Below are 26,262 nucleotides of genomic sequence, written 5' to 3' on the forward strand. Positions count from 1 at the left end.
AAGTAGGACCATATCATCCGTTGCCGAACAGGAATGCAAAACAGATCAACAGACTCGTCTGGAACGAAATGCATGGTCAAATTCAGCCTTGTCCGCCTCGCAGACAAGGCCATGCACGAAAAAGGGGATCGCGGAGCTGGTCTCCTGCTCACACGCCAAGCAGGATTCAGCCAGGGCACAGATCTCGACGACCTAGGGAGTAGCATGTTCGCTGGCGCGGCAGCGGCCGCAGCTGAAAATATTGCCGAGAGGGGGACGTCTAGGGTCGATAATGATACCTTGACAAGCTGCTGCGACGATCTGAGCCGGCTTCACAAGAGATAGTGCGGGAAAGGTGACCGCGTGGCTGGCTGAATTGTGAATTGTAATGATGTGTGTTTTGGACGGCAAGCAAAGGCTCAAACGGGAAGATGGACGGTATGCAGGGACTTGTAGTGAGCATGGTGGTGTTATGACTCAAAGGTCATTTCTTCCAAAGGCTACAATATGACGATGTGACGACAAACGTGCTTTCAATTTCAGGCGGAAGGCATGTAATGACTTGTGAGAAGCAAGTTGGCGTTGCGACTGAATGATGCTCCCTACCCCTGAGAGACCGAAGATGTGATGATGTGGCAGGAAATATGTTCGGGGCGGTAGACTAGGGCTCATACGGACGGACGGACGGCATAGTCATTATGCTGGAGTTGGGCCAAGACTCTTGCTCCCACACTTGCCGTGAAGACGTCTTACCTGAGACGGCTTGTGATGATGTGGTGAGAGGTGTTTGAGGCGGGAAGTGGATGACCGGCATGTAAGGACTTGTGATGAGCATGTTAGTGTCGTGATGAAATCTCTTTCTCCCATGGAGACAGACGTCTGGTCTTCAGGGACAGCTTGACCAGCAAAATCATCTATAACAGCCAGCAATCCGCCCTCCCGAAGTGAAGTGAATCCTTATCCCAAAACCAACAAGCACCAGCACAACCATAAGAACTTACCCATTACTCAGTCACTTTTTCACTTTCATCATCATGTCTCAAGCCGGTATCTGGACTCTTGACCTTGCCTTCCGGGCTGAGAGCATCGTCTCCTCCAACGTTGAAGTCTCAGGTGAACATGGCGGCTTTCGCAACGAGGAGTCCATCATTGGCGTGGACCGCCGCAACCCAGCTCTCAAGGGCGACTATATGGACAATGGCCGATACCGATGTAAGAGCAGTCCATCTCCATCCCTCACAGCAAGAGCTAACACAAAAAGCGGTCGTCAAGATCCAGACTCGCTTCGGCGACGTCGACAAGGGCACTTCGGTATGGATGATGGGCACGGGCTGGCTCATCCGCCCCAACTTGCTCGTCACGGCCGGTCACGTCGTTTACGACTGGAGCCGGGGACTGGGCGAGGCTCGCGAGATTAAGTGCCACATTGGCTATGAAGGGGCCGCGTCTGTTGGCAAGCCAGGCGTGCAGACGCGTAGCGCGATCAAGATCGTCACCACGGCCGAGTGGCTCTCCAACAATGCCAACCGCACCCGTGCCAAGGACGTGGCCTTCATCCAGGTCGACCACGACTTTGAGGGCAACCTGTCTCTGTTCAAATACACCACCAACACGCCCGTCTCGGCCCGCGGGGTCAACCTCGGCGTTGTGGGCTACCCGGGCGACAAGTATCTGAAGAACGAGGACACTGGCGAGAACGAGATGGGTGCAGAGATGTACGAGGCGTTCCAGGATACCGACTACGACATTTCCAAGAACCAACGCAACATGATCGAGTACAAGATCTCGACCTACGGAGGTCAGTCCGGCGCGCCCATCATCCGCCGCGGCGACATGTTCGCCATCGGCACCCACTGCTACGGCGACGGCGGTTTCGAAAGCAACTCTGGAAACTCGATCGGCGGCCAGTACGGCAACGTGTACAGCAAGTACATTGACCTCTTCAGCCAACCCCTGAACGTGCCAAAGGGCAAGGCCACCATTGTCGCGCTCGACCACGCGAGCAGCGCCAACGGCCAGGTCCCCACCGACCTCACCCCCATTAACAACAAGTTGGGGTCTGCTTTCGGCGATACTGAAGGGATCTTTGATATCCTCCGGGCCGTCGGCAAGGTCGGATCTGTTGCGCTGCCCATTGCCGGGTCGATCCTCGGAGGTCCCATTGGAGGTGGGATTGCAACCGTTGCCGGCAGCCTGCTGGGCCTGGTCTCGGGCGCAGAGAGCGCTCTTGACAGCGGCGCCTCCTCTGCCGAGAGTTTCACTCCCGACCGCCTTGCCCGCGGCGCAGCTGAGCGCGCAGTGCTCGCCGAGGCGGCCTTGCAGACAATCGTCTCACTCGACCGCGGTGACGTAACCGAGGCCCTCATTGACGACGTCATGAGCAGCTTCAAGCGCACCACGCCCAAGCTCGAAGGTCTTGTCAAGGTCTTCCGTTCCATTCTCACGCAGCATGCGCTCGACATCGCCATCAAGGGCATGAACCGCACCGGCGGGCTCGCCCAGATCTCCACAGAGTCCGGTGTCTCGCGGGACCGTGTGAGAATTCACCCTGGTGATCTCCTCAAGGACGGCTTGACAGGCGAGGGCGCCGCCCTGCTCGAATGTCTGCTCACACCTACAGTTCCCGTCGCCGGCGAGGAGGGCTGGATGTCGGGTCTAGGATCGCTCATCAGCACCGGCGTCAAGTGGGCTGCACCCATCGCTGGCAACCTGGCCGAGGAGTACGCGCCCAAGATCATTAGCGGTCTCATCAACAAGATCACAGACAGTTCTGAGAGCGTCGAGGGCTCGGGAATGATGCTCAACGACGACACCACGCGCTTTCTGCTCAAGCGCGCGCTGCTCGCCGATGCCTCGCTCACGGCCCTTCAGCGACTCAAAAAGGACGAACTTAAAAAGCTACGCATCCGCCCCGACATCGGAGAGGAGCACGCCATCGGAGACCAGGAGGGCGCTTGGGGCGACTTCTTCAAGTTCGTCGTGCAAGGGGTGGTGCCCATCGCCCTCGACGGCGCCAAAAAGGCCGCCGCTACGCTCGCCCCCAAGATCATGGACGCTGCCCTCGGCAAGCTGGGTCTGAAAGAAAGTACGCCCAACGTACTCAACGGGGACCACACCCTCAAGTTCAAGCCCTCTTACTACGATGCCCTCAACGGCAGGTCGCCTATCCAGGTAAGCAGTTGCCTCACACTGCGCGAGACGGGCGGCCAGCCGCAGGTGGCCTCTGGCGCACGCCTCACCGAGCCGCAGCGCTTGTCAGGGCGACGTCCCTCGTTAGATTCGAACCCCGACCTGCCTGTTCCGTATCCCAGGGCGCCGTGGTAGACTATAGCAGTTGGCTAACGTGAGTCTGCACAGGTCACGGCTTAATCGGCAATGCGCTGAAGGGGGTGACTGTTGTGTCTGGATAGGTTGCAATCTTTTTATGGCAGGAAGAGCCTGTACGAACGTTACCTCGAAGGGACTTCTCTATTTTGTTGTCTTTGCCTTTAAATCTATCTCGCATCACTATTGCTAGATGTTTTCATGGACTTAGTATGTGTTGGAATCACAGGTTACCCGTACGGGAGTAATCGAACGTAATCAAAGGATCAAACTGGTACTGTATTCTTCTGTATATCTTGTGTGTGTGTAGAAGAGTAGGTAGGTTGGCAGCAGCAGCAGTAGTGAAGATATCACTATTGCCAGCCCGGAGGTTGGACCTCCGGGTTCCGCTGCCGCGGCCGTTGCCGCGGCCGGCTGCTGCTGCTGGCCAGCTTCCTGTATTCTGGCTGAGTAATCCAACAGTATGATCTTTGTCGGGTGCGATATTTTAACTGGTGCCCGAAATCGATAATGTCAGTGGCATGCGAGCTAGGACAAGCCATCAATTGATATCACGTAACAATCAGCATGTTGTTGACCGACTTACCACTCCAGCCTGGCTCTAGAATACTGCCATAACTTGGTGACTATTAGTGCATCTTGTAGGGCAGAAAGTCTGCCGGCATTTCGATCGGGGCTAGGAGCTGTCCGGCCGGAGTGGGGCACTAGAACACTTCCCCGGTGGAGAGGAAGATGAGAGGCGAGGTCTCAGGTAGTTCAACTAGCGACTAACAAGCAGGGGGTTCTCTGTGTCATATACCTAATTACATCTGTAGAAATAACCTGCTGATGCGCTGTCTAGATCTTGACTGCTGGCTATTGAAGGCCATTTGACTTGTGTCCGTGTAAACTGCTACATCTGTTGCTCAGATACAGTTTGACTCAAATATTCTCCCTAGTAACATTTCTTTCACTACAAACTAGCATAATAATTTGAGTCTTTGCCTGGTAGCTGATTAGACTTGCGGACAAACGAAGTAATTTGTCCGAGAGTTTGCTGCAACTGCTCCGCCAAGTTGCAGTACGTTCAGCCTGACAACTGCTAGGGTACTAACAGTAACTCATTGTACAAGTCTGGCAGTTCTCTGAAACGCTTACATATGCATACGTAAGCTGGTTGCATTTGGCAGATACATCCTAGTTTCCCAATTTCCACATCTCAACTAGCACGGTAGAATTCATACAACAGGTCTTAGCTTGTTTCCACTCTTCCAAGGGGTGGGAAGCTTTCTGTCGATTTGGCCAATCCGAATAAGGCGCACCTGTATCGAGTGAAAATTAGTAACCTCTTACTTATTAAAGCCCTTGGAGGGAAGTGGGTATGAGTGTGGGCGGGTGTGTGTTCTGCAGGCCTTCTTTTTGATATCCCGAACCATGTTTGCGTCTTACTTCCACGTGTGTAGCTGGTTAGTGGGATCCCTGCGTTGGATATTAAGCCACGAGGATCAAAATGCCGAAGGAAGAAAGCCTGTCGTCACTGAAGAATGATCCACATATTTCGAAGTCATAAAAAGTAGGCGTTCAATTCGCTCAACCATTGGTGCTAAGAGGGTATTGTTGTCCGGTAAGGCAGAATTCACCTTATATTAAACCACTTTGTGCAAAAAATGCATCTACCCTTACGGGTTGAAAATGTGTCTATAATACTTTTGCCATGTATTTCATTATCCTATACTGTATCTATTACATTTCAGTGCCTGAAGAGGTGATGAAAAGAATCTTCAAATTTTTTTTGAGCATGAAACGCGATAGAGAAAGAGAGAGAGAGTAGAAAGGCGAAAGAGGTGTGTCCGTGGGCCTTGTGTGCTTTTGAGTGCATTCCCTGTTTTCGTTCATACACCCCATGATTTGTAGGATCCGGTGAGGCATACCAACGTATTATCAACACCTGCATTCTCGCTTGATTTTCATTCTCACCTGAACGCGACTAGGCATCGTTCAATTGGACAAAAAGAGACTACATTCTAGTGAGCACCTAGGTGAGTCGAGGCCATTCGAGCAGCAGATCTACGCGTTACCAAGGAGCCAAGGACCCAGCCATGCCGCAGAAAACCCATCCCACATGTAAACAGGGGATTCGTCACAGCACTCAATGGAAATAATGGAACAACGGAAACGTCGTCGGCAATGGGAAAGTCCATCAACTCCGCAATTGCACAGTGACGGCAAGTGGGGGATCTAAAGCGAATGAAACTCCCCAAAGGTTGAGTGATCAATCCGTGATTGGAGAACTCATCACGTAAATACCGAATGAACGGGCAGTTGTGTAGCACGCCATTAATTCGGACGATGGTGAATCAATGGCGTGAGCTACAAGCAAGGTGGCGCAAGGCACTAAAATGTATGTACAGTGACATCAGCCCCAGTAAATGTCCATTTCCATCCACAAAAAACGCACGTCGGATCTCAGCAGTTCAGCGTCCAGTACTATGGTACGCTTGAAGGGACAAGAAAAAGGAACAAAGCTTAACGAAAATAAGAAAATGAACACGATGCAGCAGGTCAGCCCCGGTCTGTGGGCAGAATTGACTTTGGAACTGCTGTGTAAACGCCAACAACAAAGTCAGCCCAAGTAATGCAATGAGGTTGAGTTAAGCAACCTAGAATCACACTTAGATTAACAGCAAAGACGAATGTCACACCGTTCCAAAAAATGCTGGATCTCCTCGGACCACTGCAATCAAGGTCAATAATACCTGGGTAAGCAGCATGTCGTCATCTGTTACAGTGGAGCATTGTTCGGCTTGAGTCCGAGAAGTAGACGCAGAATTGCCTATCGATACTTCTTATTCCTCTCAGCCCGCCTTGAAACGGCGCCCACGGCCACTTGGCTTAAGAATTCAGTAGAGCGGTCGGCAGCTAGGACATACTGAACCCCCTGCTGAAAGAATTTTACCAGTCAATCCTTATATAGACGGTTCAGTCGTTCAACTTGGTGCTTCTTCGGACCCTCCCTGTTGTGCAAACGTGTGCGTTGCTGTTTCTTTTCCGAGTGCAGAGACAAGATGTCTTCTCAGCGCCCTATCGCTAAATCTTCGCCGCCCGGGTCCATCACATCTTCCGACCATGCTGGTGCGCCCTCGCAGTCAGGAGTCGACGACAAGCACCCCATTGAGTCGGTAGCGCCTCCACTGGCGCCTGCCCTGGCGACTCAAGAGAATCAGCGTATGGAGGCGGCACTTGGAGATGCTATCCTTCGTTTTTTGAGAATTCGGAAAGGCCCAAAGGCTGATGAGTACGATCTCGATGCGGTACGTGCGACAGTTTGGGGCAAGTGTATGTACGCAGTGGCTGACTTGACCAAAGATTGCCACTCAGCCCAGCATCTGGGACTCCGAGAACGTTGAAGAGTACAAAAAGCTTTATATTCACTCACAATGGGAAAATTGGGCTGCGTTCGATCCTTCCTTTCGCTGGACATGGCGGGAAGAGCGGGCGGTACGACGCAAGGTTGATTGGAAGATCATGGTAAGTGTCAAGGGTCAGGCCGTAAGAGTTTTGCACTAAGTTTCTCTAGGTCTGGGCTTGTATCATGTTTGCTGCTCTGAACATTGATCGAAACAATATCTCCAACGCCGTGTCAGACAACATGCTTGACGATCTAGGTCTCTCTCGAAGCGATTATGTGAGTAACATCTTTGATGCATACTTAGTTCCCGGTCCCTTCTTTTCTGCCTCCGCTACCATACGGATTGGCTCAGAAGATTTTACAATGCTGACATATGAAAGAACCTTGGCCAAACCATTTCCAGAGTTGGCTTCCTCGTTGCCGAACTCCCATCTCAGCTGATTTCCAAGCGGTTAGTCTCCCTCGATTGAACTATACAGAAACCCAACTGACTTGCATAGCATTGGACCAGATCTCTGGATTCCGATCCAGATCTGCCTCTTCAGTATCATATCTGGTTCGCAGTTCTTCCTTAGTGGCCGGGCTTCTTTTCTGGCTACCAGATACTTGATGTAAGTGCAATCGTCCGTACGCTTGGTGGACAACCCTTGCTCACTAATCAGCGCAACATTCCAAGGTGGTTTCATCCCGTAAGTCGTCCCCGCCAACAACGACCAAAGCTTCCACTGACCTAGTTTCAGCGACACAATTCTGTACCTTAGTTACTGGTACACCGGCACATCGGTGAGTGGTCTCTAAAGTGGAGATTTAAAGTCGTCATGCTTATTTCCTCAGCTTCCTATCAGGTTGGCTTGGTTCTGGATGTCCTCGCAATTGGGTAAGTGGCCCTTATCACAACATTGACATGCTCTTGTCACTGACTCAAACAGTCGACATCGGTGTCGGCTTTGCTGCTGTCGGGCTTGTTTCAATGCGTGGTATCTTGGGATACGAAGGCTGGCGGTGGTTGTTCCTGGTCGAGTGAGTCAATATTTTCTCCAAAATTGCATCAAAGTCGCTAACACCTTCAGGGGCGCTTTCACTTGTAAGATAACCTTTGTTGATCTAATATGCGGGCGACTAAAACTTTCACAGTCGTTGTCGGATTGTTTTCTTTCTTCCTCATGCCTCAATGCCCAGCCAAGACCAAGAGCTGGTGGAACCCTAAAGGATATTTCACTGAGAGGGAAGAAAAGATCATCGTCAACTCCGGTAAGCTGCCTGAGGAAATGGCCTGGAACTAGAGCCGTGGCTAACAATGTCTAACCCAGTCATCCGCGACGACCCCCAGAAAGGAGGAATGTACAACCGACAAGGTCTTTCCATCAGACAGATTTGGGAGTGCTCGAAAGACTACGACATGTGGCCTCTATACGCCTTGGGCTTGTTGTTCGGTATTCCGAAATACCCGGTCAACCAATACTTGACTCTTTCCTTGAGGGATTTGAAGTTCAACGTCATCCAGACGAACTTGCTTTCGATTCCCAACATCGTTGGTTCCAGTATTACCATGTTGGCCATCACCGCTGTTAGCGAGTTGTTAAACAACCGCAGTTTTGTGGCAATGGCGGAAGACGCTTGGTTGTTGCCATGCTTTGTTGCTCTTATCGCTTTGCCAGACCCCATCAGCCCTTGGTCATACTTCGCGATCGCAACTGTACTGCTGTCGTTCCCCTAGTGAGTAGGAAGCCCAATGCGAGTTGATCACAAGCTAATCAAGTCTAGTACCCATCCTATTCAAGTTGCTTGGACGAGTAGAAATGCAGGCTCTGTACAGAACAGAACTGTTTCAGCCTCGTAGGCCTTCCCTCCTTCGTGTGAATTACCATTCTAACTGAGTCATAGCCTATACAACATGTGGGTTCAAGTTAGTGGAATGATCGGTGCCAACAGTGAGTCCTTCGCTTTGAACTATATTGAGTGTAGATACTGACCGTATCAGTCTATCAACCCAGCGATTCCCCTCGGTACTTCAAGGCGAACAAGGGTCTCCTGGTCATTTGCATCTGGATGTGTGTAAGTTGGCATTCCTTCTTCCGTTTTTAAAAACAAAGCTCACGCCCCCTGCAGGTCGTGCAATACCCGTTCACATACTTTTATTACCGGTGGAGAAACAACTCAAAGGCCAAGAAATGGGATGCCATGACTCCCGAGCAGCAGCATGAATACAGAACGAATACAACCGATGTGGGCAACAAACGGTCAGTTCTTTTGTCGTCCCCATTTACGAATCCAATCTTACTCATTCAATCAACAGACTTGACTTTCGCTTTGCGACTTAAGTGTCTATTTGCAAAGAGACATGAAGCGGGAAATAAGACCAAGAAGACGTGTAAAACAGCGCTGTACTGTAGCGATGATAGCTGCAAGGCTTTCCAAAGAAGAACATATCAAGTGTTGATTCAAGCGTTAAGGTCGAGGTGTTCTCTGGTCCGGCTTCCTATAGTCTATCCCCATAGCAGGAAACTAGTTGTACGAAAATAGGGAAGGGAAATTGAATATTAGACGCTAGGTGAATGGCGAGAGAAAAGGGCACAACAAGCCAATGTATTTTCGCTCCGCAGAGCCAACGATAGCAAAACATTTCAAAGACTTCGTAGTCTCCGTTTGCATATGATTCCCACCGCTTGATCGATCGACCTGACAAAGAGGGGGACTTGGGATCCTGGGGGCTTTGGTTTGGATCCCATCGATCTTGGATTACGAATTTCCAACCCGGCCGTCTTTTCACGAGACACCTGTAGATAAATGTATATATATCTTCAAGGTCCTTGGAGCTCACTCGGGTTATCTTGCGTAAAGGAAACAGACAGCGGGCTTATCGCTATCATTTGATCACAAGTCTCATCTCGCGGTGCTTTCACCAGTATGAGTCTGTCTCAATATCATTTCGCAAGCTGCCAAATTCTTGTCTTTGAAAATATCGCCAAATTCTTTCATTTATGGATTTTAGAATGTTCTTGTAATGATCACCGGCCGTCTCCTGCCCCTTTCTGTTTCCCATTATTGCTATGGACTCTTCAACTTCTCTTTGGCTTATTGCGTGCTATTACAATTGTCGCTCTCAGCACTCCGGATTTTGCAAACCAGCCAAATATCTTTCCAGCCACCTTGAACTTGCTTACGGAAATACCAAATGGCCGTAAAACCTCTTCTTGGTGCTTGATGTGGCTTACTAGTCCAGAAAAGACATGGTCTGTGATATCCCGAAAGTGGATGTGCTTCTCGTCATATCCCGCGGCTTTGAGCTGACTCTTGTATTCAACCTCCGTTACGAATGCACCTGCAGGGCATTTCATTGCAAGTCCGATTATTTTGGCAACCAACTTTTGCCAAAAAGGCGCACCGTCGTTCAAGATTAAGTCGAAAGCCATGAATGACGCGTCAAGAGTCTCGACTGCGTAGTTTAAGATCGGTCTTCTTGAGGGAAAGAAGTGATACAGGGTGTCCAGTGCAAGAACCCAACGCTCCTGATCTTGGGTATGATCGTCTTTCAAGGACAGAACGGCGTTATTGATTTCCGTTTCCCAGCTGTCTGGCCTTGCGGCATCGGCTCGAAATACTTGAATGGATCGATCGGCGACAGCGAGCTTCTGCACCACTTCACACAACCTATTTGCGGCTAGTTGGAACTGTGTCGGGTTCAATGTGAGTCCCACATAGCGGTACTCGCCCCAGCCTCTCGCTTGAAGGAGTCGCCTAAGCTCCCAGGACTGGTCACCGCAGCCAATGCCAAGATCGAGAATGGCAAGCTTGGATGATGAAACCGCATCTTTTTCCAAGACGCCGGACTCAGAAAGCACTTCGTGCAGGAGAGCACAACAAGCTTCTTCGAAATCCCGAATGGGATTGCCTTCGGCGTTGACCCTAAAGCATGGTAATGAGATAAAATGATATCATACGAAACGAGACGGCCGCCACAAAATAAAAATAGGCGGGAAGCCAAAATAGCCAGACATGTAATGTTCTGCACAATGTTTACGTACCAATAGCCCATATTCATCCACATTGTGGCGAACGGAACCCTGACGTTGAGCTTCCAGTGATCGTTGTCATAGACATCCTGTTGCTGGACAAATTTGGCAACAATGATGACTCCGAAGAAGCAGAAAAGTAGGAAGCCGCCGATGAGACCCAGACCCAATCCGGTCCAGAATATAGCATCCTGTCCAAGAAATGCTGCCATTTCAAAAGCTGAGTTCGATGCCAATTTTGGGATGTGTGCGGAGGAGGGCCGAAGAATTCCAGCCAAAAAGCTCGCGAGTCACGAAGAGTGAGACAACAGTAATAGTACAGATAGCTGAATTGGAGAAAAGACAAATCACGTGCTCCATGCCCCACTTACGGGTGCGACGGCTAGGCAGCAGAGGAAGACGGACAGGGTTCGGAGCTCCGATATTTAATACTGACTTGCGGGTTCTGAACGTCCCTGCTCTGCTCGAGTCGGCTTCCCGGATAAGTGGCACCTTTATTTGAACTTCACTTCTTTACTTCTTCTATTTTGTTGAGCTATATCACTAGGCTCTCTTTGTCATCTCTTCGTTCCGCCAGTCCGCCATGGGACCTGGACACCAAAGTCATCAGCTATTCTCATCGCAGAGACAAGACATCCCTCAAGCAAAACCATTCCATCCCAGCACCAGGCCCCTGTCAGCCATATGTTATCTTGACCATTTACCCAGCTCTGAGTTCCGATTACCTCGTCCGTCTTCTTTTCTGTCCCTTTCGATTCGCCCATGATTCTCTGAATCACGGCCCTACTTTCAGTCGTCCTCAGAGTTCTGGTGAATCTGGCCGTCCGTAGCACCCTCTTGGCATCGTTCAGAGGGTCCAATGGACAGGTGCTTACTACCGTTCCTCCAGGCATTGTATGTACGGCCTCTGTACGCGCTTCGTTGCCAGCGAAGTCGGTCCTGAGGCTGATGACTTGGGCCGGCATGGCATTGCCATGGTGATGTGAGCATGCCCTAGGGTGACTGCTCTCATTCTCGACGACAACGAATGACTCGGCCGAAGAAGCATGAGCTGGTCGTAGGACCGAACTTTCCACACGGATCGTCGGGATTTTTTCAAGCGTCTTTCGCAGCGGGCTGAAGATTTTGCCCGCGACATCTGGCGACACAGCAAGTATAACCCGATCGAATACGTCTTCCAAAACTGGTCCAACTCCGTTGCTAGTCGACTGCCAGCGAATTTTCACTCGCCCATCATCTGTTGGTGCGACAGCCGCGACACATGCCCCCAGTCGGACCTCTTTCATCTCATGCGCCAGTTTCCCTTCTACCTGATGGACACCGCCGCAGACCGTGTAGTGCTGTTGGCCATGTGTCAACTTCTTATAGTTGACTATATCGCTGGCCGGGAACGCCAGGAGCTCGGCATGGGAGCAGGTTGACACGCTGCTCATGAGAGGCAGCAGGTAATGTGTCACGTAACGGCGTGGCAGCCAGATTCGCCTGAGGTAATCGGCGAGCGTCTCTCCTCCATCTGCACCTTCCATTGAAGGGCGTACCCAAAAGCACGCGACTGTGAACCAGAACTGGCATACAATCAGGTAGAGAATTTCGACAATGTGCGCTACTACCCCGCGATTCCCTGGCCACGGAGGTGCTTGGTGTAGGTTGGAAGCATGAACGAAATACTCTCCTGGCGCTCCGCCGGCAGCCTCGGAACTCCCTCGCGACTCCCGGGTGGTCCCATCTGTCTTCCGCGTCGCCAGCGCTTTCGCAAACGAGAACAAAAAGCGTGTCGGATGGTATGGAATGCCCAAGTGGTCATACATCCCCATTACGTTCGCGTAGTAGCCTCCAGCGAGGGCGCGCATCGGAAGGTCGATACGCTCAACGCTGCCGGACCTCTCATCCCGGATTGCCACAGATGCCGAGTCGAAGGACAGACTCTCGGCCTGCGATGGTCAGCTTCGGGCTCACGACAGTTTGGAAGCAGATACTGCAGACGCCATCTTACCTGTTCAAGAAGCGTTACGTCGTACCGTTGCCGCTCATCATTCTGCAAAATATATGCAGCAGTGAGACCAGCCAATCCAGTCCCGACGACGGCCACGCGGAGGGGATCTTCACGACCCATATCGCGATGGGTGAGTTTGGCAATCTTACGACGCTTGGCACATGCTATTTCGGACAGGTGTTCTCGCTACTACTTTGGTGGAGTTCCGCCCACCAACACAAGGTATGCAAGAGGCGATGGACCAGGCTCACAAAAGCGTAAATCTCGAAACAAACTGGGCGCACTTGTAGTTGTGATCGTTGATGGAACAGTGAATCGCCACTTTCTCAACCAACGCCGGAAGCGCAATTTCATTTATGCACCCTGACATGCTTGACTTTGCAACTCCCCGGAAAGAAGCTCCTTCTGGCTGGCACCATCCCTGAAGGGGCAGATTTGTGCCGAGGTGGAGGCACTCCGTCGGCCCAATGCCATTTGCGTGAGCTTAGCCTCATCCCTGTCGCCGTTGTAATGTGGTGCCGCCCTCGTCGGCAGCCGAACGAACCAGACAAATCATGAGACATGAGTCGCGTCAGCAGCGCAAAGCGACCTGAAGAATGGTGATGTTCACCAGCGGCTATTAAAGCAAATATTGGTCAAGAAAAGCCGTGGGATTCCAGCCGAGATAAACGCCAGCTTAGGCCGCTTGTTCGCGCCCTGTTTCTCATCGGATGACCTCGTCCCTTCGGACAGAATGTTGTGCCGACTCAACTGATTTGTGCTTGGCTTGGCTTCCAAAAGTTTTCTCAGATGACCCACACACCACCGCGTTGATCCCTGGCCAACGCAAACGATTGGGCCCCAGCACCCTTAATCACAGAACTGTTCGGGAAATGTGTTTCGTTCATTGACATCTTATACTGGGCGAAGCTCCCGAACTGTCCACGTCTTGTTGCATAGGACGAAAACGGCAAAGATGACTGTATCCAACGTCCGTCCGCTGTCCATCTTCACGGGCTACATGCTCTTGGCCGCCGGCCTCACAGCGAAGTCCATTAGCGTTATTTGCAGTCAACAACGCGCCTCGTCCCGGAGAAATGGGCCCGCCAGTTCCGCGCAGCGTCGCGCCATAGTCGTCTTTAGCGTCCTTGCCTCCCTGAGCCTCGCTACGACCTGGTATCACATGTTTCGCTACTTTGAGTGGTCGTACGACCAATGGGCAATCGCACAGGCGTCTGGGGTCGGAGCTGGCGATATTACATCAACTGGGCTGAGGCTCGGCGAATGGCTGCGGGATACGTCACTGTTCAAGCAGGCTTGGGCCTCGACTCTCGAGACGGGTCCGAGAGCGTGGTGGTCGCTGCAGATATTTGGGTTCTGCGCTAATTGGAGCGTCTTGCTTGCGGCTCAAGGTGAGTTGGGCTATGTGGATTGGATGCCTATCACCTATCCTCCAGCTGTCGGTCCCAACGGTACTAACGCGAATTGGCCAATAGCTTACGCGAGGCGTATCCCTCACGCATGGATATTTGTACTTCTCGGCCAAGTAGTTGCCATTTCTTTCGCGGCCAACCTCTCGTTTCTTGCCATTCTTTGCAGTAATGTCCCAACCTCGACATCGCCTAAAGACGAAAAACGGAGAGGAGATCACCAGACGCAGGAGGTGACGTCCTCGTCGTCCGTGTCTTGGCACACCATTATTCTCGTTGTCAATCTGCTTTGGGCAACTTCGATTCCTTCCGCCATTGACCAGCCCGGATTTCTGGCACTGCTGATGGGACCTCACTTGTTGGCCTTCGTACCTTTGATTTTGAACAACCTTCTGCCCTCGCGGGTGTTAGGTGACCCAGCATGGTACTGGAAGGCTGCTTCAATGGTCTGGGTCCTGGCTGTGGCCACTAGAGGTGTTTTGAATGAGGACGGGGGACTGGAAGTTGTCGGGAGGACATTATATGAGCATCCTGCGGTGAGCAGTGTGGGATGGGATGTCATTTGTTGTTGGATCAGCTTTGGGGCTTGGTCTCTGATTGGAACCCCCTGAATAATAGCGTGAAACAATATCCCGATTGTCTATCTAAACGCCTGACACAATGCCTCACTTCAAATGCAGTAGCAGTCAAGCAGATTGCGCAAGTCTTCGGGTTTCCGTGAAAAAGAACACAAGGTCTATTGAACAAGGCCACGGTCTGCTGCATGTCCCGCGTCTACGCTGCACAGTGATACGCAGTCGAATATGTGAGACTAGCTGTACATGCAGTAGATTGCTTAGGTGACTGTAGTTAGTTGCGTCCGTTATCCTATAAATGTCTTGGTTCTCGGACTGACAGTGCTAGGACACCGAATGACGCTGACATAAGTTCCCAGTGTTATTATACGTCAGGTATACTAGCATCAAAAGATTCGGCCCTTGATATCACTATGATTGCCAGTGTCTTCCTTCATTACATTACTTCCCCAAGGACTGGTGTAGAACTTGTATATGCCGTATTTCGTTTCGAAGCAAATTCTATTCATGAATGTAAATTTGGATGCATACGCTCGATTTGTTTAACAGCTTGATGATCAACGTAATCAGAAATAGACCTTGAGACCATTAAGGAAGAGCATACGCGGCAAATCTCGACATTGAGACACTGAAAATTGTGGTCTGAGTGGCTCACTCGGAGAGAGTACCTCAGAGAGTTGACAGTATCATCACTCTTAGCATTCACCTATATAGTAAGCAAAACCGGTAGTTTATTACGAGCAATTTATCAACTGAAGTAAAACTAAAACTTGTGCGGCATTTCCAGCAAAAGATATAACAATGCTCCAGCGAATGGATACAAACAAGTAAAAAACAATGCTAGTCGGCACAGAAGCTATGCTTGCTATTGCTAAAAGCCATGTATATACCCTAGAGGCTTGACGGAACTCGCCATCTACAGCAGCTGGCCAAAGGAGAGTCGCTAGGGAGAGAATCTCCATGACTGAGCCTGCTACCAGTTGCCAAAAGTCCGAGTCGGTAGGTGTGCCGGCCTCAGACAGGGAGTAGGATGCTGCGTATCCTATAGGAATGCAGCATAAGAGGCAGACAGTAGGGACAACGAACCCAAGAGTTGCCTTTATGTCTTTTGGTGTCTGTGGATATGCTGTCCCCACGTTCAGTGACAAGCGATCCGAAATTGTAGTTAGATGTGTAACTGGTGGCTGTGGCGGTGCCCCATATTCCCTGAGCAGTTATATTAACATATGTCGCTAAGAGAAATTTATTTTACTCAGCTTACCACCAATGCTCAGCGCTTGCGTCGAAAAGGTCCCGGGAGTTATGGAACAATTTCAAACATGCCTCAGGGTAGCGTTGTTGTAGGTCTGTCAGTTTCGTCTTCAATGCCGACAATGTCGTTCCGTCAAGGCTGTTCACATCCATCGCTATCCGGATGGAATTAAGAAGCGATGAGGCCCGTCTTACGACTGCCAGAAGCTCGTGGCGAGTTTGTACTTCTTGAACAGCGACTTCCTCAACGTAGTTTTGGTATGTTTTGCAGTAATTGTAATGGTCCGGAATCTCAAGTCTTTCACCTTTCGCTGTCAGCGCGGCATGCGCTACGGCTGCCTGATATCGCTTTATGCAGACATCAGCTAGATCCGAATAGTAACCGACGGAACGCAGATCCAATATGCGACTCCGCTGTTCAGTATAGCTGAGAGTCCCCACGTATTTCGCGACAAAATTGTCAAATCCAAGATCAGAAAGTTCCATGAGCCAATCAACATGATGCCGCTCCTCAGTAGTAAGACACTCTTGAAAATCCTCGTATCTCTTGTCAATAACTTGGGGGGTTTGATACCAGCCATCTTGTAAAGCTTTCAGCGTAACCACGTTAAGCGAAACAATTTCTGACGCAATTCGTAAGGTACTTGCAGCTGTGCTTGGAGTGCTGGCCACATCTATTCTCGGCACTGGAAGACATTAGATCTTCTTAATCTATATGCTTATCTCCTAGTGAATTTTCAATTACCTGCTGGGTTCTGCCGGTGCAACCTCCGCCTTTGAGTTGTCGAATCGACGATGTTCGGACTAGCTGCCCCTGCGTGTACTGCGGATGAGCTCATCGCTCGTGAAAAGATTTCTAGGCTGCGAGAGAATTAGACCGACAAGGGAAACGAAACAAAGCTCAGACTCTACCTCTGAATAATTATAGCCAGGTGGGTTGGCAGAGTGCTGGATACTAATGTCTACTGTTCTCTGTCTAGACTGCCTAGAAGTCTGCCGTGGCAGAGGCTGTGTAGATTAGTGAAGGGCTGTACGAAACAGTGGAGGCTGTGCTGTAATGTACTTCTACCAGGTATCCAACGAAAAATAACCGAGTTACTATTGAGATCAAGCAGCTCATATGAATGTATTGTAGCTAAAACAAACCAAAAAAAAAAAATTCGTATTAATCTTGAAGGGCCCAAAAGAGATTTTATTAGATCACATGCAGGGTCTAGTGGTGCTGGGATTGTGTTAATGGGGGCTATATCGAGGAATTGCCTACTTTGGTTTGTCACAGTGGCAAGATGAGGAGGAACCCAACCGAGCTGGGCCCCGGGACCAGCCATTTTGGGGTCCGGTCATCACTATGAGTGATATTTGTAATGGAGTCGAGTTTTGTAAGAGTTGGATGGAACATACCTGTGTACGCCTCGATCAAAGGAACTTGTGGACTTGGGCTACTTAGAAACCATATTGTTTATGCCTATTTACAGGAGTCTATAGGAGCCGTGCAGCGTACCTACCTGCCTGCCTTCAGCAGATATGAATCATCCAGAGCCAATGATTTCCGGCAGGCCATCGCGGTCAACCGCGCGCGCGGCGTGATACCGATCCACGATAGGTCTGCCCAGACACGTAGAGCGGCGCACTTGTGTCACGCCCCGTCGTGTTCCCGGTCACGAAACGGATGTTCAGGAAACGGAAATTGCAGCATATCGTATGGCACCCTTTGTCAGCCCGTCGAGCAAATACACAAGCCCCCCTCTCCCCTAAGCCAAGGCCCCGCATTCCCGCTGACGCTATTGCCCCCGCACCTCCCGGCCCGGACGCTGCGGCCTGGTCCGGTCCACATTCCCGTCCGAAGTCATTGGCTTGTCGACGCTTTATTACCTGGAATAAGGTCTGCGGCCTACCGCCCTCAATCGAGTTCGGAATGCATGTACCGGCTGAGATTCTCGCGAACATATTGTCACGCCTTGGTGGCAACGACCTCAAAGCCAGCCGTTTGGTTTGTCAAGCCTGGGAGTCCAATGCTACGCTGCTACTGTTTGCAAGCCTCCCCTGCCCTGACAGTGCCGCGGGAGTGCAATTCTTGCGGACCTCCGGCAGTTGGTCTTGCGTCAGGAGGATTTCTGCGGACTGGCCACTGGCGCAAGACGACGCTTTACTGGCACAGCTCGAGACTGCCTTGGCTACCGTGGAGTCCATCTCGATCGGCCGCGCGCCTTCTTCATGCCGCTGCCACGATTGCCAAGCTCTGTATAATTATGATAAAACGGTTACTTGGAAAGTCCTATCTGCACTGTCCTTTAGCCGGAATGCTCAAGTACATCGTCTCGCTATATCGCTGTTTATACACGACTCAGTTGGATTTCTACCTAAAATACAGGACCTCATGCCGGAAAAGCCGGAATACCTGGTCGACCTTTCTGTCTCGTGCCCCGGAGAGAGCGGCCTAACCAATTTCCTTTCCGCCTGTACACAGCTGAAAACTCTATGCCTTCGGATAAACTCTTTCAAGGACCTCGATGATACAACGATGGGGAAGCTAGAAGCCTTTCGAGTTCAAACTCATTGGCTAGACAACGGCCCCTTTTGTTCTTTCTTCGATCGACATCAACATGGTCTCCGAGTCCTGGTGGTATTGGTAACAGATTGGTGGGATGTGCACGGAGCGTTTCCTGGCGCGTTTTCGTTTCTTGGCTGGGAGGGGGGCTTTGAAATATTTAAAGACAGCGATAGAAGTCCGTGATGTTATTACTGCCAACTGTAAACATTTAGTTCCACTACAGCTCTATTCGAAATTGGTGTCCGCTTTAACTAGGTCATGAATTTCCCTACGTACAGACCCATCGATCTTGCCGCTGACAGGAACCTTGAAAGATAAATGTGGCTCCGAAATATATATTAATTACGGGGCCATTTCTAGCTTCGTGTCATCATTAGATCATGAAGATGGGGTAGTGGACTGCTAACTACGTGGGTTGGCAGATAACAACCGCTTTGTTCCTGCCGCAAGCTCCGACTTCAATAACCAATCGAGCGCAAGGACATCTCGCAAGTCTGAACCTAGGTCAGGTTGTCCACATGGCTGTCAAGCTCCCACCGAAACTGTTCTTCAAGGCTTCTACCCAGCGAGTAATAGCACCGCCGATAGTCGTGGGGATTTCCGCTAACCAGTTATACACATCTCTTCCTATTGCAATACTTGTTTGTACTACAGACCAAATCAGACTGACACCATACCAACAAGCCGCCAAGATACAAATAATCAAGATTATGGCGATGGTATATTTCTTAACGTGTTTCCAGCCAGTTGTCCTTATTAATCGTTCCAACCAAGTTGGTCTCCTCGGCAACGCGTTGAGATGGGACCTTAAGCTTCCAGGAAATGTACCATATGCCACCGAAATTGGAAGCGAGCGAGGCACAAAACTAGGTGTTTGGATAGTCGGAAGGATATATTCTTGACCGTCAGTGCTTTCAATCGCCGGATTCCAACCAGCTGATTGGTAGTGCCGCATCGGTAGATGCTCCATGCCATGATTGGACAAGAGTCTAACGGTGTGCTCGGTAAGGGTTTGCTTCCAGATTGCCCGTACTATAGTCCGGTACGACTCTCTCTCGAGGTGGATACGGTCATACTAAGTGCTGTTTCAACACCGAGGAAGGCTTTCTATATCATCAGCTGCGAGCACAGGCTTAGACTAAAGTAAGAAGACCGAGTACAAGAGGCTAGTCCTAAAAAGATTTAAATCCCAGCATTTGAAAATTCTTCTCAGTTGATGGACAAAAGATACCGTCTTGAAAGGTAACAACAGATATGATCTCACTCAAATTCCCAATGCAATCGAAGTGCACGCATTGAAGGTACTTTGTGGAGTACAGCTTGACATAAAGGAAAAGGGGCTACTTGCACATGTTTGCAAGGGACAAAAGCTAGTAAATATCATCCTCACTCGAAACTCTGGTAAAAATGTCGCTACGAATTTGACGGGGAACTCCCGGATGCTTCGGGAGAATTCGACAATCATTTCCCTGTTTGCACGCACCAATGCAGGTACTTGTTTCTTATTACAACTTTATATGACGCATACTACAGATAGTGTAGATAATGCTGTGGGGTTGGCGAAGCACTAAATCTTGTAGAATATTTAGAAGAAGTGACGATCGCTGATGTGTATCCGGCGCGTGATTCCAGTTATCTTGGATTTTTTGCTTGTGATTTTCAAAACTCAAGGGGGGAAGAGACACAAAAGGGGTAACCTGACAATAATATGTCAACAACAAGAGCAGCTGCTTGAGCAGAAGTCTCTCAAGTCAGGATAGTTAGGGTTACAGCGCCGTACACGCAGGTTCTATTGTTGTAGATGTAGGTGAAACGGTGCTGGATTCCAGCTTATTTGAACTGGTATTATTTATTATAAATCGCAGTTTATATCGGTGGTTATGTTTTGTATTCAAGATCGGCGCCAATCGGTGGTTGACGGCATATTTGCCTACTCCCAACTCAGTTCGATAGATTTGCTTGCTAACCGTGACCAAGCAGCGCTAACAAACAACCTGCCGTTCATTACCTCATTATTTGCTAAACTCCATTCTACTGACTCGAGAGGTTTCATTTATACGTTAGGTGGTAAATATTACCCCCGAAGACAACCTTAGCCTGGCGTGATTCCCCAAAGCTTGCAAATAATGTCTGTAGGCTGTTGCTTTTGAAACATAAGTCCAATCGTGACTGGTGCTCCACGACGATACACTTTCCCCACAGCTCTTTAGCTATTTATTCAGTCGTGTGTTTGAAATCCTTCTGCACGCGAATAGAGTGTAGCGGAATTTCGTCCTCGCTCTTGTCGTCTCGCTCCTTGATTGGGTAACTTGTAACAGTGTAGTTGAATCCGGTGGTATCAGGCCTCAACTTTGATTCATGCAAGGGAGGCGATGGTTGGCGGCTCGTCCCGTCTGAGCCGGTATCGTCGGGTAGGCGGTAAAAGGCGTCAGTGCCAGCACCGTGCTTCGTAGTCGAAAGATTGCGGGCGATCTGTGAACCGCCATTGGGATCCTGCGACGACATTCCGTTGCTAAAGTCGGATTTATTGCTTCGGGAGCCGAATCCCATGGCCGTTGGACTCCGGAACATGCCACCCATGCTGCCTTTGATACCGCAAGCACGGGCGATCCGCTGCATGGCGGGACGGAGGGTAGGTAGGCAGGCGGAGACAATACCGGCAGACATTTCTATGGCTGTCCAGCCGACGGTCGGAGCCAGAGTATACGTCGGATCCGTAGAACTGTAGGTAAACAACACACTGGTTCGGTAGGCCGAGGTAAAAACGACACTGGTGCTCATGTTAGAAACTTGGAAATCAAGAGGTCGAGGTGCATGCGCAGCCTTTTAATCTTACAAGAATCCGAGACCAAAGGCAAAGGTCAGAGCAATCTTCTCAGCTTTTTGCAACTGCAACTTCCAAACTTGGGGCAGTGGGAGAAGCAGAATGAGCAGGTCGGTGAAGATGGTAGAGGCGGCATTGGCGATCCAAGTAGCGACTTGATTGATGCATTTACCTGGTATGTCGGGGTACCACAGCTTCTCGACAGGAACGCAGATGAAAATGAAGAGAAAGGTGATACAGATGACCCAAGAGAAGACGAAGATGCTGACAAACCACGTCATCTTCTTGAAAAATGGGATGTGGAAGATGCGGTAATACATCAGCATCAGGCTCAGCTTCGTCCAGCCCAAGTTCCAGGCGTAGAGAATCTCTGCGACAACAAGATATTTGGCCATCAATACGATATTATCCATATCAACCTTGTCGGCATGAATGCCCATGCCCACAGAGTGCATCACGAAGATGAAGGCCACTACGATAAGATTCCAAAACTGTCTAATGATTAGCCTTTTCCATAGTTCTTCAAAAGTCGTAATACACGACCAAAAGGAAAATAAGTGGCATGTAGTGAAGACATACCATTGACCAGACAATCAAGTAGTCATCCCACCACAGGGTTTGTCCTTTCGTATGGCGACTGACAAGCCGTAGCCCGACGGCAAGCAGCGCGAGAACGGTAACCGAAACAACCACTTCGACCGTCCATGGCTGGATATTATCAGGATTGTAACCCGGCAAGCCAGGTAGCTGTGACTTGTCCGTCCCGGAAGACATCTTGTCGGTCGTGCGTAGAGCGTTGTGAGCTCCAGCTCTCGATGTAGGAACAAGGTTAACTTAACGGCAGGGAAGGAAACAATTCATCAAAATCCGGGGAGGACCCAGCCTGACAGTTCCGAAAACAAATAAGGAAAAAGAGGATTCGGAACAACTCCCATCAGCAATCTTTCATCAGGCCGAACGCTTCGCGTGGATTCCCAAGGGCAGGGCAATGGGCCGCTTTATCTGCAGGCACAATCCTTCTGCACAAAGTGCCGTTCTTTGGTCCCTGACCCCTGAGCGGTCCTGGACGCATACCGAGATGCTAAACCCTGGCCAACGTGGGAATGACGAAAAGAGAAAACCGGGGGGACAAACGGTTTCTTGCCTATCACCAGCACGTGTTATGGGACTCTCCGCCCGGCCACTGCTCCTTCGTTCCCAAAACGGTAGCGAGAGAGGGAACCGCGTATATGCTAAACGGGACGGACGACCGAAACGGGAACTCGATCATCCATGAGACACTTTTCCATAAGTGGGCTCGGGGAAAAGATTTCTGACAAACCGACAAAAATGGTATGAATTCGTCAATGCCACGAGGCAGTCGAGCAGCCCCTTGTTCTGCTCCTTAATGCACATGCCTGCATATGTTACTTGCAGACACTGTCGCCGCAATGGCGATCACTCTGTTCCCCTGCTGCAAGGGTATGCGCACAACATGTGCGTGTATATTTTCCACGCTTTGTGGACCATGATTGCTGGTGTAGAAAATTGTCAGGCGTTTGGAGATCGAACGACGTTCGTGATTTCGGCGTTGTTCTCCACAGTGGACGGCGAGGTTCTGGAGGCAAATGGGGTGTTTTTTGTTGTGGACCATCCCGGAATGCCTGGCTTAACAGGGGTATTCACATTGTGGTGCCTCGATTAGGTATTGGCTGGCATCCCAAGATCCCCTGGTGCTGCCAATGACAATTCCGCCATGCGGCTTTCAGCCGTCCCAGGGATTATCCCCCAAATCCTTGGAGGAACGTATTCGACATGGGCTTCTTAGGGAGCAAACCCCTGTGCTGCCGCATGCGTCACCACGCGGACACGGATAATAAACAGCGGCTGATATTGGGGGCGGCAGAGAACCGAAGTAATCCTTCACGTGGCGTGGAGATCGGCTTGTGCCCGAATGAGAATTATCTTTCAAGGAACAATATTACTAGAGATATATATGTACTGCGATTAAAGTCTGGCAACCCTTCTGCACACAGACACCAACTCACCCGTGCGAAGGAAGGGAGACGGGCAGGAGGACTAGATAGAGCCTAGAGGGAGGGTATTCCCGTCCCTCCCGAGCGTTCGAGTTCTCCAGCATCGGTAGAGAATTGAGTTTCAACGGTTCTCCGACTTTCAAACGGCGCCCTAGGTACTCAACCCTGACGCCACACTATCAAAACAGGCATTGGACGAACCTCTCACCACCATCGCCGCAGCTCAATTTAATGCCGGCCCCGCTGCCGACATCTCCCCCTTTCCTAGCGGCCGAACGGAAATGCAGCAGAGAAGTGTATTTGCAGTTTGCACTCGGATGCATCGGTCGCAACGGTGCCTAGCCGCCACGCTAGCTGGGGGAGAATGTGGCCAGCTCACTTGTCTCATTTCGCCCCTCAAAAGCTCTCAAATCTTGAGTCATGTCCTGTCCATGCCCCGATGCTTGTGCTTCGGCGATAGCACGAAAGGGTGTCCCCTAACAAACCCAAAGCCGACGCGTGCTCGTTGATCGTTTTTGTGGTTCTGTGGGCTCAACAGGCTTTCTTCAAATCCACTTGTCAAAGAAACGTCACAAACATTGGTAAACCCCGTCCCTGGGTACGGAACTGGCGAATTGGAAACCCTTGGTAAATGGAGACCATAGCTTTTTTTCTGCCATTCTCCACCTCGCCAAAACAAGGACAGGCCTCATCGTGAGGCGACTTCTTTAGGTACCCAGTCCGTGGTCTACTGGAGTTAGTTCACCATTCGACAGATTCTCAAGTGCTCGGCGGTGCCGGCGGCTTGAGATACACCGCCGTCATACCCAAAGAACCCGCAGCTGGCGCCACGAGTGGTAGAATATCCAAAGCCTAAGTAATGATGCTAGTACATGTACGGTAGAAATCTGCATCTTTGTTAAACCTGCCACTGAACCCATCTTTCTCTCCAATTGCCCCAGCCAAGACACTTTCGTATCCCCGAGTCGAATAACCAAAACCACACCACACAGAACGTAATAGCAGGCTACACCAAGGCAAACGCGCAAGTGCATCATGGCCGCCACCACCACCATCCAAGTCCCCCACCTCGGCGGCATCACGGCCGGTTACCGCCTGTCCGGTGACCAGGTCGACCCCGCCAAGCCCACCGTCGTGCTCATCAACTCCATGTGCACCACCGTCTCGCTCTACAACGACCAGTTCAGCAGCAAGACGCTGACGGACACCGTCAACCTGTTGGCCATTGAGCCTCTCGGCCATGGCTCCACCAGCTGCCCGGTTGAGCACTTTACCTACTGGGACACAGCCATCATGGCCCTGCAGGTTATGGACAAGCTCGGCGTCCAGAAGGCCTTCGCCCTTGGCACTAGCCAAGGTGGATGGATGGTAGCGCGAATGGCGCTTTTGGCACCGGAAAGAGTATGTTACAACGCCACATGACCTGTCACATTGTGATATTCCTGGCACATTAGCAGCAGGGTTGTGTTTTACTTATTTTGAATCCGACTGACGTTCAACCTGTTCTAGATTTTGGGCATACTGCCTCTGGGCACATCCATGGACTACGAGTCAGCCGACTCGCGGGTCAAGGGCTGCTGGGATCCCAAGACCCAGCTTTTGGCATTTTACGAATCCTGGTCTAGCCCTGTGCCAACACCCGATTTTATCGTTGATGACATCTGGTGTGGTATGGTCGGAAGCCTTGGCTTCTCCGGCACCGTCCCCCCTGAGACCCTCGAGTTCTGGACCAAGACCCTCAAGTCCGTCTACAAAGGCGATGAGGGTCGCAAGAAGCTCAAGATCGCGCTTGGCAACCTTCTGTCCCGCGATGGTCTTCTCCTGAGGATTAAGGACATCAAGTGCCCTGTGTACTGGCTCCAGGTACGTACATGCAGTGTTACCGGCGGCTCGGCAACCGAGAGCTTGAATGGATGAGATTTTGCAAAGAGAGAATGTGCACTAATTATCAAACTAGGGTACCGCGGACCCTGTATTCGGCGTTGAAATTCCTACTGAGCAGATTAAGCTCTTCACCTCATCGCCCGAGGCGACGTTGACGATGGTTGAGGGCGGCGGCCACTACTTGAATGCCACCAGCCCTAAGGAGGTTGAGGAGGCACTGCTCAAAATGGTGAAGATTTATGCTTGAAGAGATCCCATTGGCGGGTTGTCCGGAATGGACTATGTATAATGATCATGAGTCGTGAATACGATACGCGAGGAGCATGGCATACCGGCCCCCAAGGGAGCGGAAAGCACGTACACAAGTGACAAGGAAGATATATGAAAATTAACATGTTCGATCGCGCCTCGACCCACTCGGGTAATTGCCGGACGGAACATTTCATAACGGGCCTTGATTCTCATGGATCAAGGGTGAGTAGACAAAGTTTTTTTAGTTTTTTTTTGGATCAGAAGCTCGGCAATAAATCACTTTGAGCCTCAGCACAGGTTCAGGGGAGTCAGAACAGTTGCGACGACAAGACCTCGTGAGAAATTACATTTGGTGCACATGAGTGGAAACATTAGTTCTACTTCTTCCATTTAAGGCCACGATCGGATGCCAATGCGTTTCACTTTTCATTTTAGATGTTACCATATTAGCGACCATTTTCCAGCTAGAGAACGAAATTAACCCGGATATGCAGTGAGAAGGCAATTGGGAATAGGTTAGGCATTTATCACGGGGCTTTTGAGTAAAAAGAGTAGGTTTTGTCCCATTGTTAAACCGTTGTCACGAGTTAGGTGTTGTACTGAGTGCTATCTACTATGGAATGTGATGGATTTGACAGGAAAATTTAGAGCTTGGCGGCTTTGATCAATCGCTTAACAAACAAACTATCCAATCCGAAATTCTCCAACATCTGCTTCCTCTAACCATCTACGGCTTTCCTCCTGCGTAAAAGACATAATAAGAACACCGAGCCTCTGATATACGCCTTCTTGAGTTGCAGATGG

General features: G+C 50.4%; 7 protein-coding genes across 7 annotated transcripts; 4 read left to right on the top strand and 3 right to left on the bottom strand.

Moving 5' to 3' along the window:
- Window positions 1-1,013: 1,013 nt before the first annotated feature.
- Window positions 1,014-3,303, top strand: EsH8_II_001186 (trypsin-like cysteine/serine peptidase domain-containing protein; the record flags this gene model as incomplete). Its single annotated transcript, XM_083264484.1, has 2 exons — window positions 1,014-1,191; window positions 1,241-3,303. The coding sequence occupies 2 exons, from the start codon at window positions 1,014-1,016 to the stop codon at window positions 3,301-3,303; spliced, it is 2,241 nt and encodes a 746-aa protein (XP_083121806.1).
- A 3,044-nt stretch (window positions 3,304-6,347) lies between these two features.
- On the top strand, window positions 6,348-9,012 carry EsH8_II_001187 (major facilitator superfamily domain-containing protein; the record flags this gene model as incomplete). The annotated part of the gene is made up of 15 exons (XM_083264485.1): window positions 6,348-6,593; window positions 6,649-6,810; window positions 6,860-6,967; window positions 7,072-7,142; window positions 7,192-7,302; window positions 7,426-7,474; window positions 7,526-7,568; window positions 7,621-7,711; window positions 7,762-7,775; window positions 7,826-7,942; window positions 8,002-8,407; window positions 8,576-8,622; window positions 8,673-8,746; window positions 8,801-8,931; window positions 8,988-9,012. 15 exons carry the CDS (start codon window positions 6,348-6,350, stop codon window positions 9,010-9,012), a joined length of 1,695 nt encoding a protein of 564 aa, XP_083121807.1.
- Window positions 9,013-9,750: 738 nt separating this feature from the next.
- Window positions 9,751-10,916, bottom strand: EsH8_II_001188 (uncharacterized protein; the record flags this gene model as incomplete). The annotated part of the gene is made up of 2 exons (XM_083264486.1): window positions 9,751-10,597; window positions 10,717-10,916. The coding sequence occupies 2 exons, from the start codon at window positions 10,914-10,916 to the stop codon at window positions 9,751-9,753; spliced, it is 1,047 nt and encodes a 348-aa protein (XP_083121808.1).
- Window positions 10,917-11,261: 345 nt separating this feature from the next.
- On the bottom strand, window positions 11,262-12,817 carry EsH8_II_001189 (uncharacterized protein; the record flags this gene model as incomplete). The annotated part of the gene is made up of 2 exons (XM_083264487.1): window positions 11,262-12,635; window positions 12,698-12,817. The coding sequence occupies 2 exons, from the start codon at window positions 12,815-12,817 to the stop codon at window positions 11,262-11,264; spliced, it is 1,494 nt and encodes a 497-aa protein (XP_083121809.1).
- Window positions 12,818-13,652: 835 nt separating this feature from the next.
- Window positions 13,653-14,936, top strand: EsH8_II_001190 (uncharacterized protein; the record flags this gene model as incomplete). Its single annotated transcript, XM_083264488.1, has 3 exons — window positions 13,653-14,088; window positions 14,173-14,642; window positions 14,922-14,936. 3 exons carry the CDS (start codon window positions 13,653-13,655, stop codon window positions 14,934-14,936), a joined length of 921 nt encoding a protein of 306 aa, XP_083121810.1.
- Window positions 14,937-20,697: 5,761 nt separating this feature from the next.
- On the bottom strand, window positions 20,698-22,081 carry EsH8_II_001191 (uncharacterized protein; the record flags this gene model as incomplete). The annotated part of the gene is made up of 3 exons (XM_083264489.1): window positions 20,698-21,253; window positions 21,320-21,798; window positions 21,887-22,081. The coding sequence occupies 3 exons, from the start codon at window positions 22,079-22,081 to the stop codon at window positions 20,698-20,700; spliced, it is 1,230 nt and encodes a 409-aa protein (XP_083121811.1).
- Window positions 22,082-24,357: 2,276 nt separating this feature from the next.
- EsH8_II_001192 (Alpha/Beta hydrolase protein) lies at window positions 24,358-25,453 on the top strand (the record flags this gene model as incomplete). The annotated part of the gene is made up of 3 exons (XM_083264490.1): window positions 24,358-24,723; window positions 24,832-25,185; window positions 25,280-25,453. The coding sequence occupies 3 exons, from the start codon at window positions 24,358-24,360 to the stop codon at window positions 25,451-25,453; spliced, it is 894 nt and encodes a 297-aa protein (XP_083121812.1).
- Between the last annotated feature and the right edge of the window lie 809 nt (window positions 25,454-26,262).

The sequence above is a fragment of the Colletotrichum jinshuiense genome, chromosome 2 (genome assembly GCF_051148585.1).
Source record: "Colletotrichum jinshuiense chromosome 2, complete sequence".
NCBI classification, from domain to species: domain Eukaryota; kingdom Fungi; phylum Ascomycota; class Sordariomycetes; order Glomerellales; family Glomerellaceae; genus Colletotrichum; species Colletotrichum jinshuiense.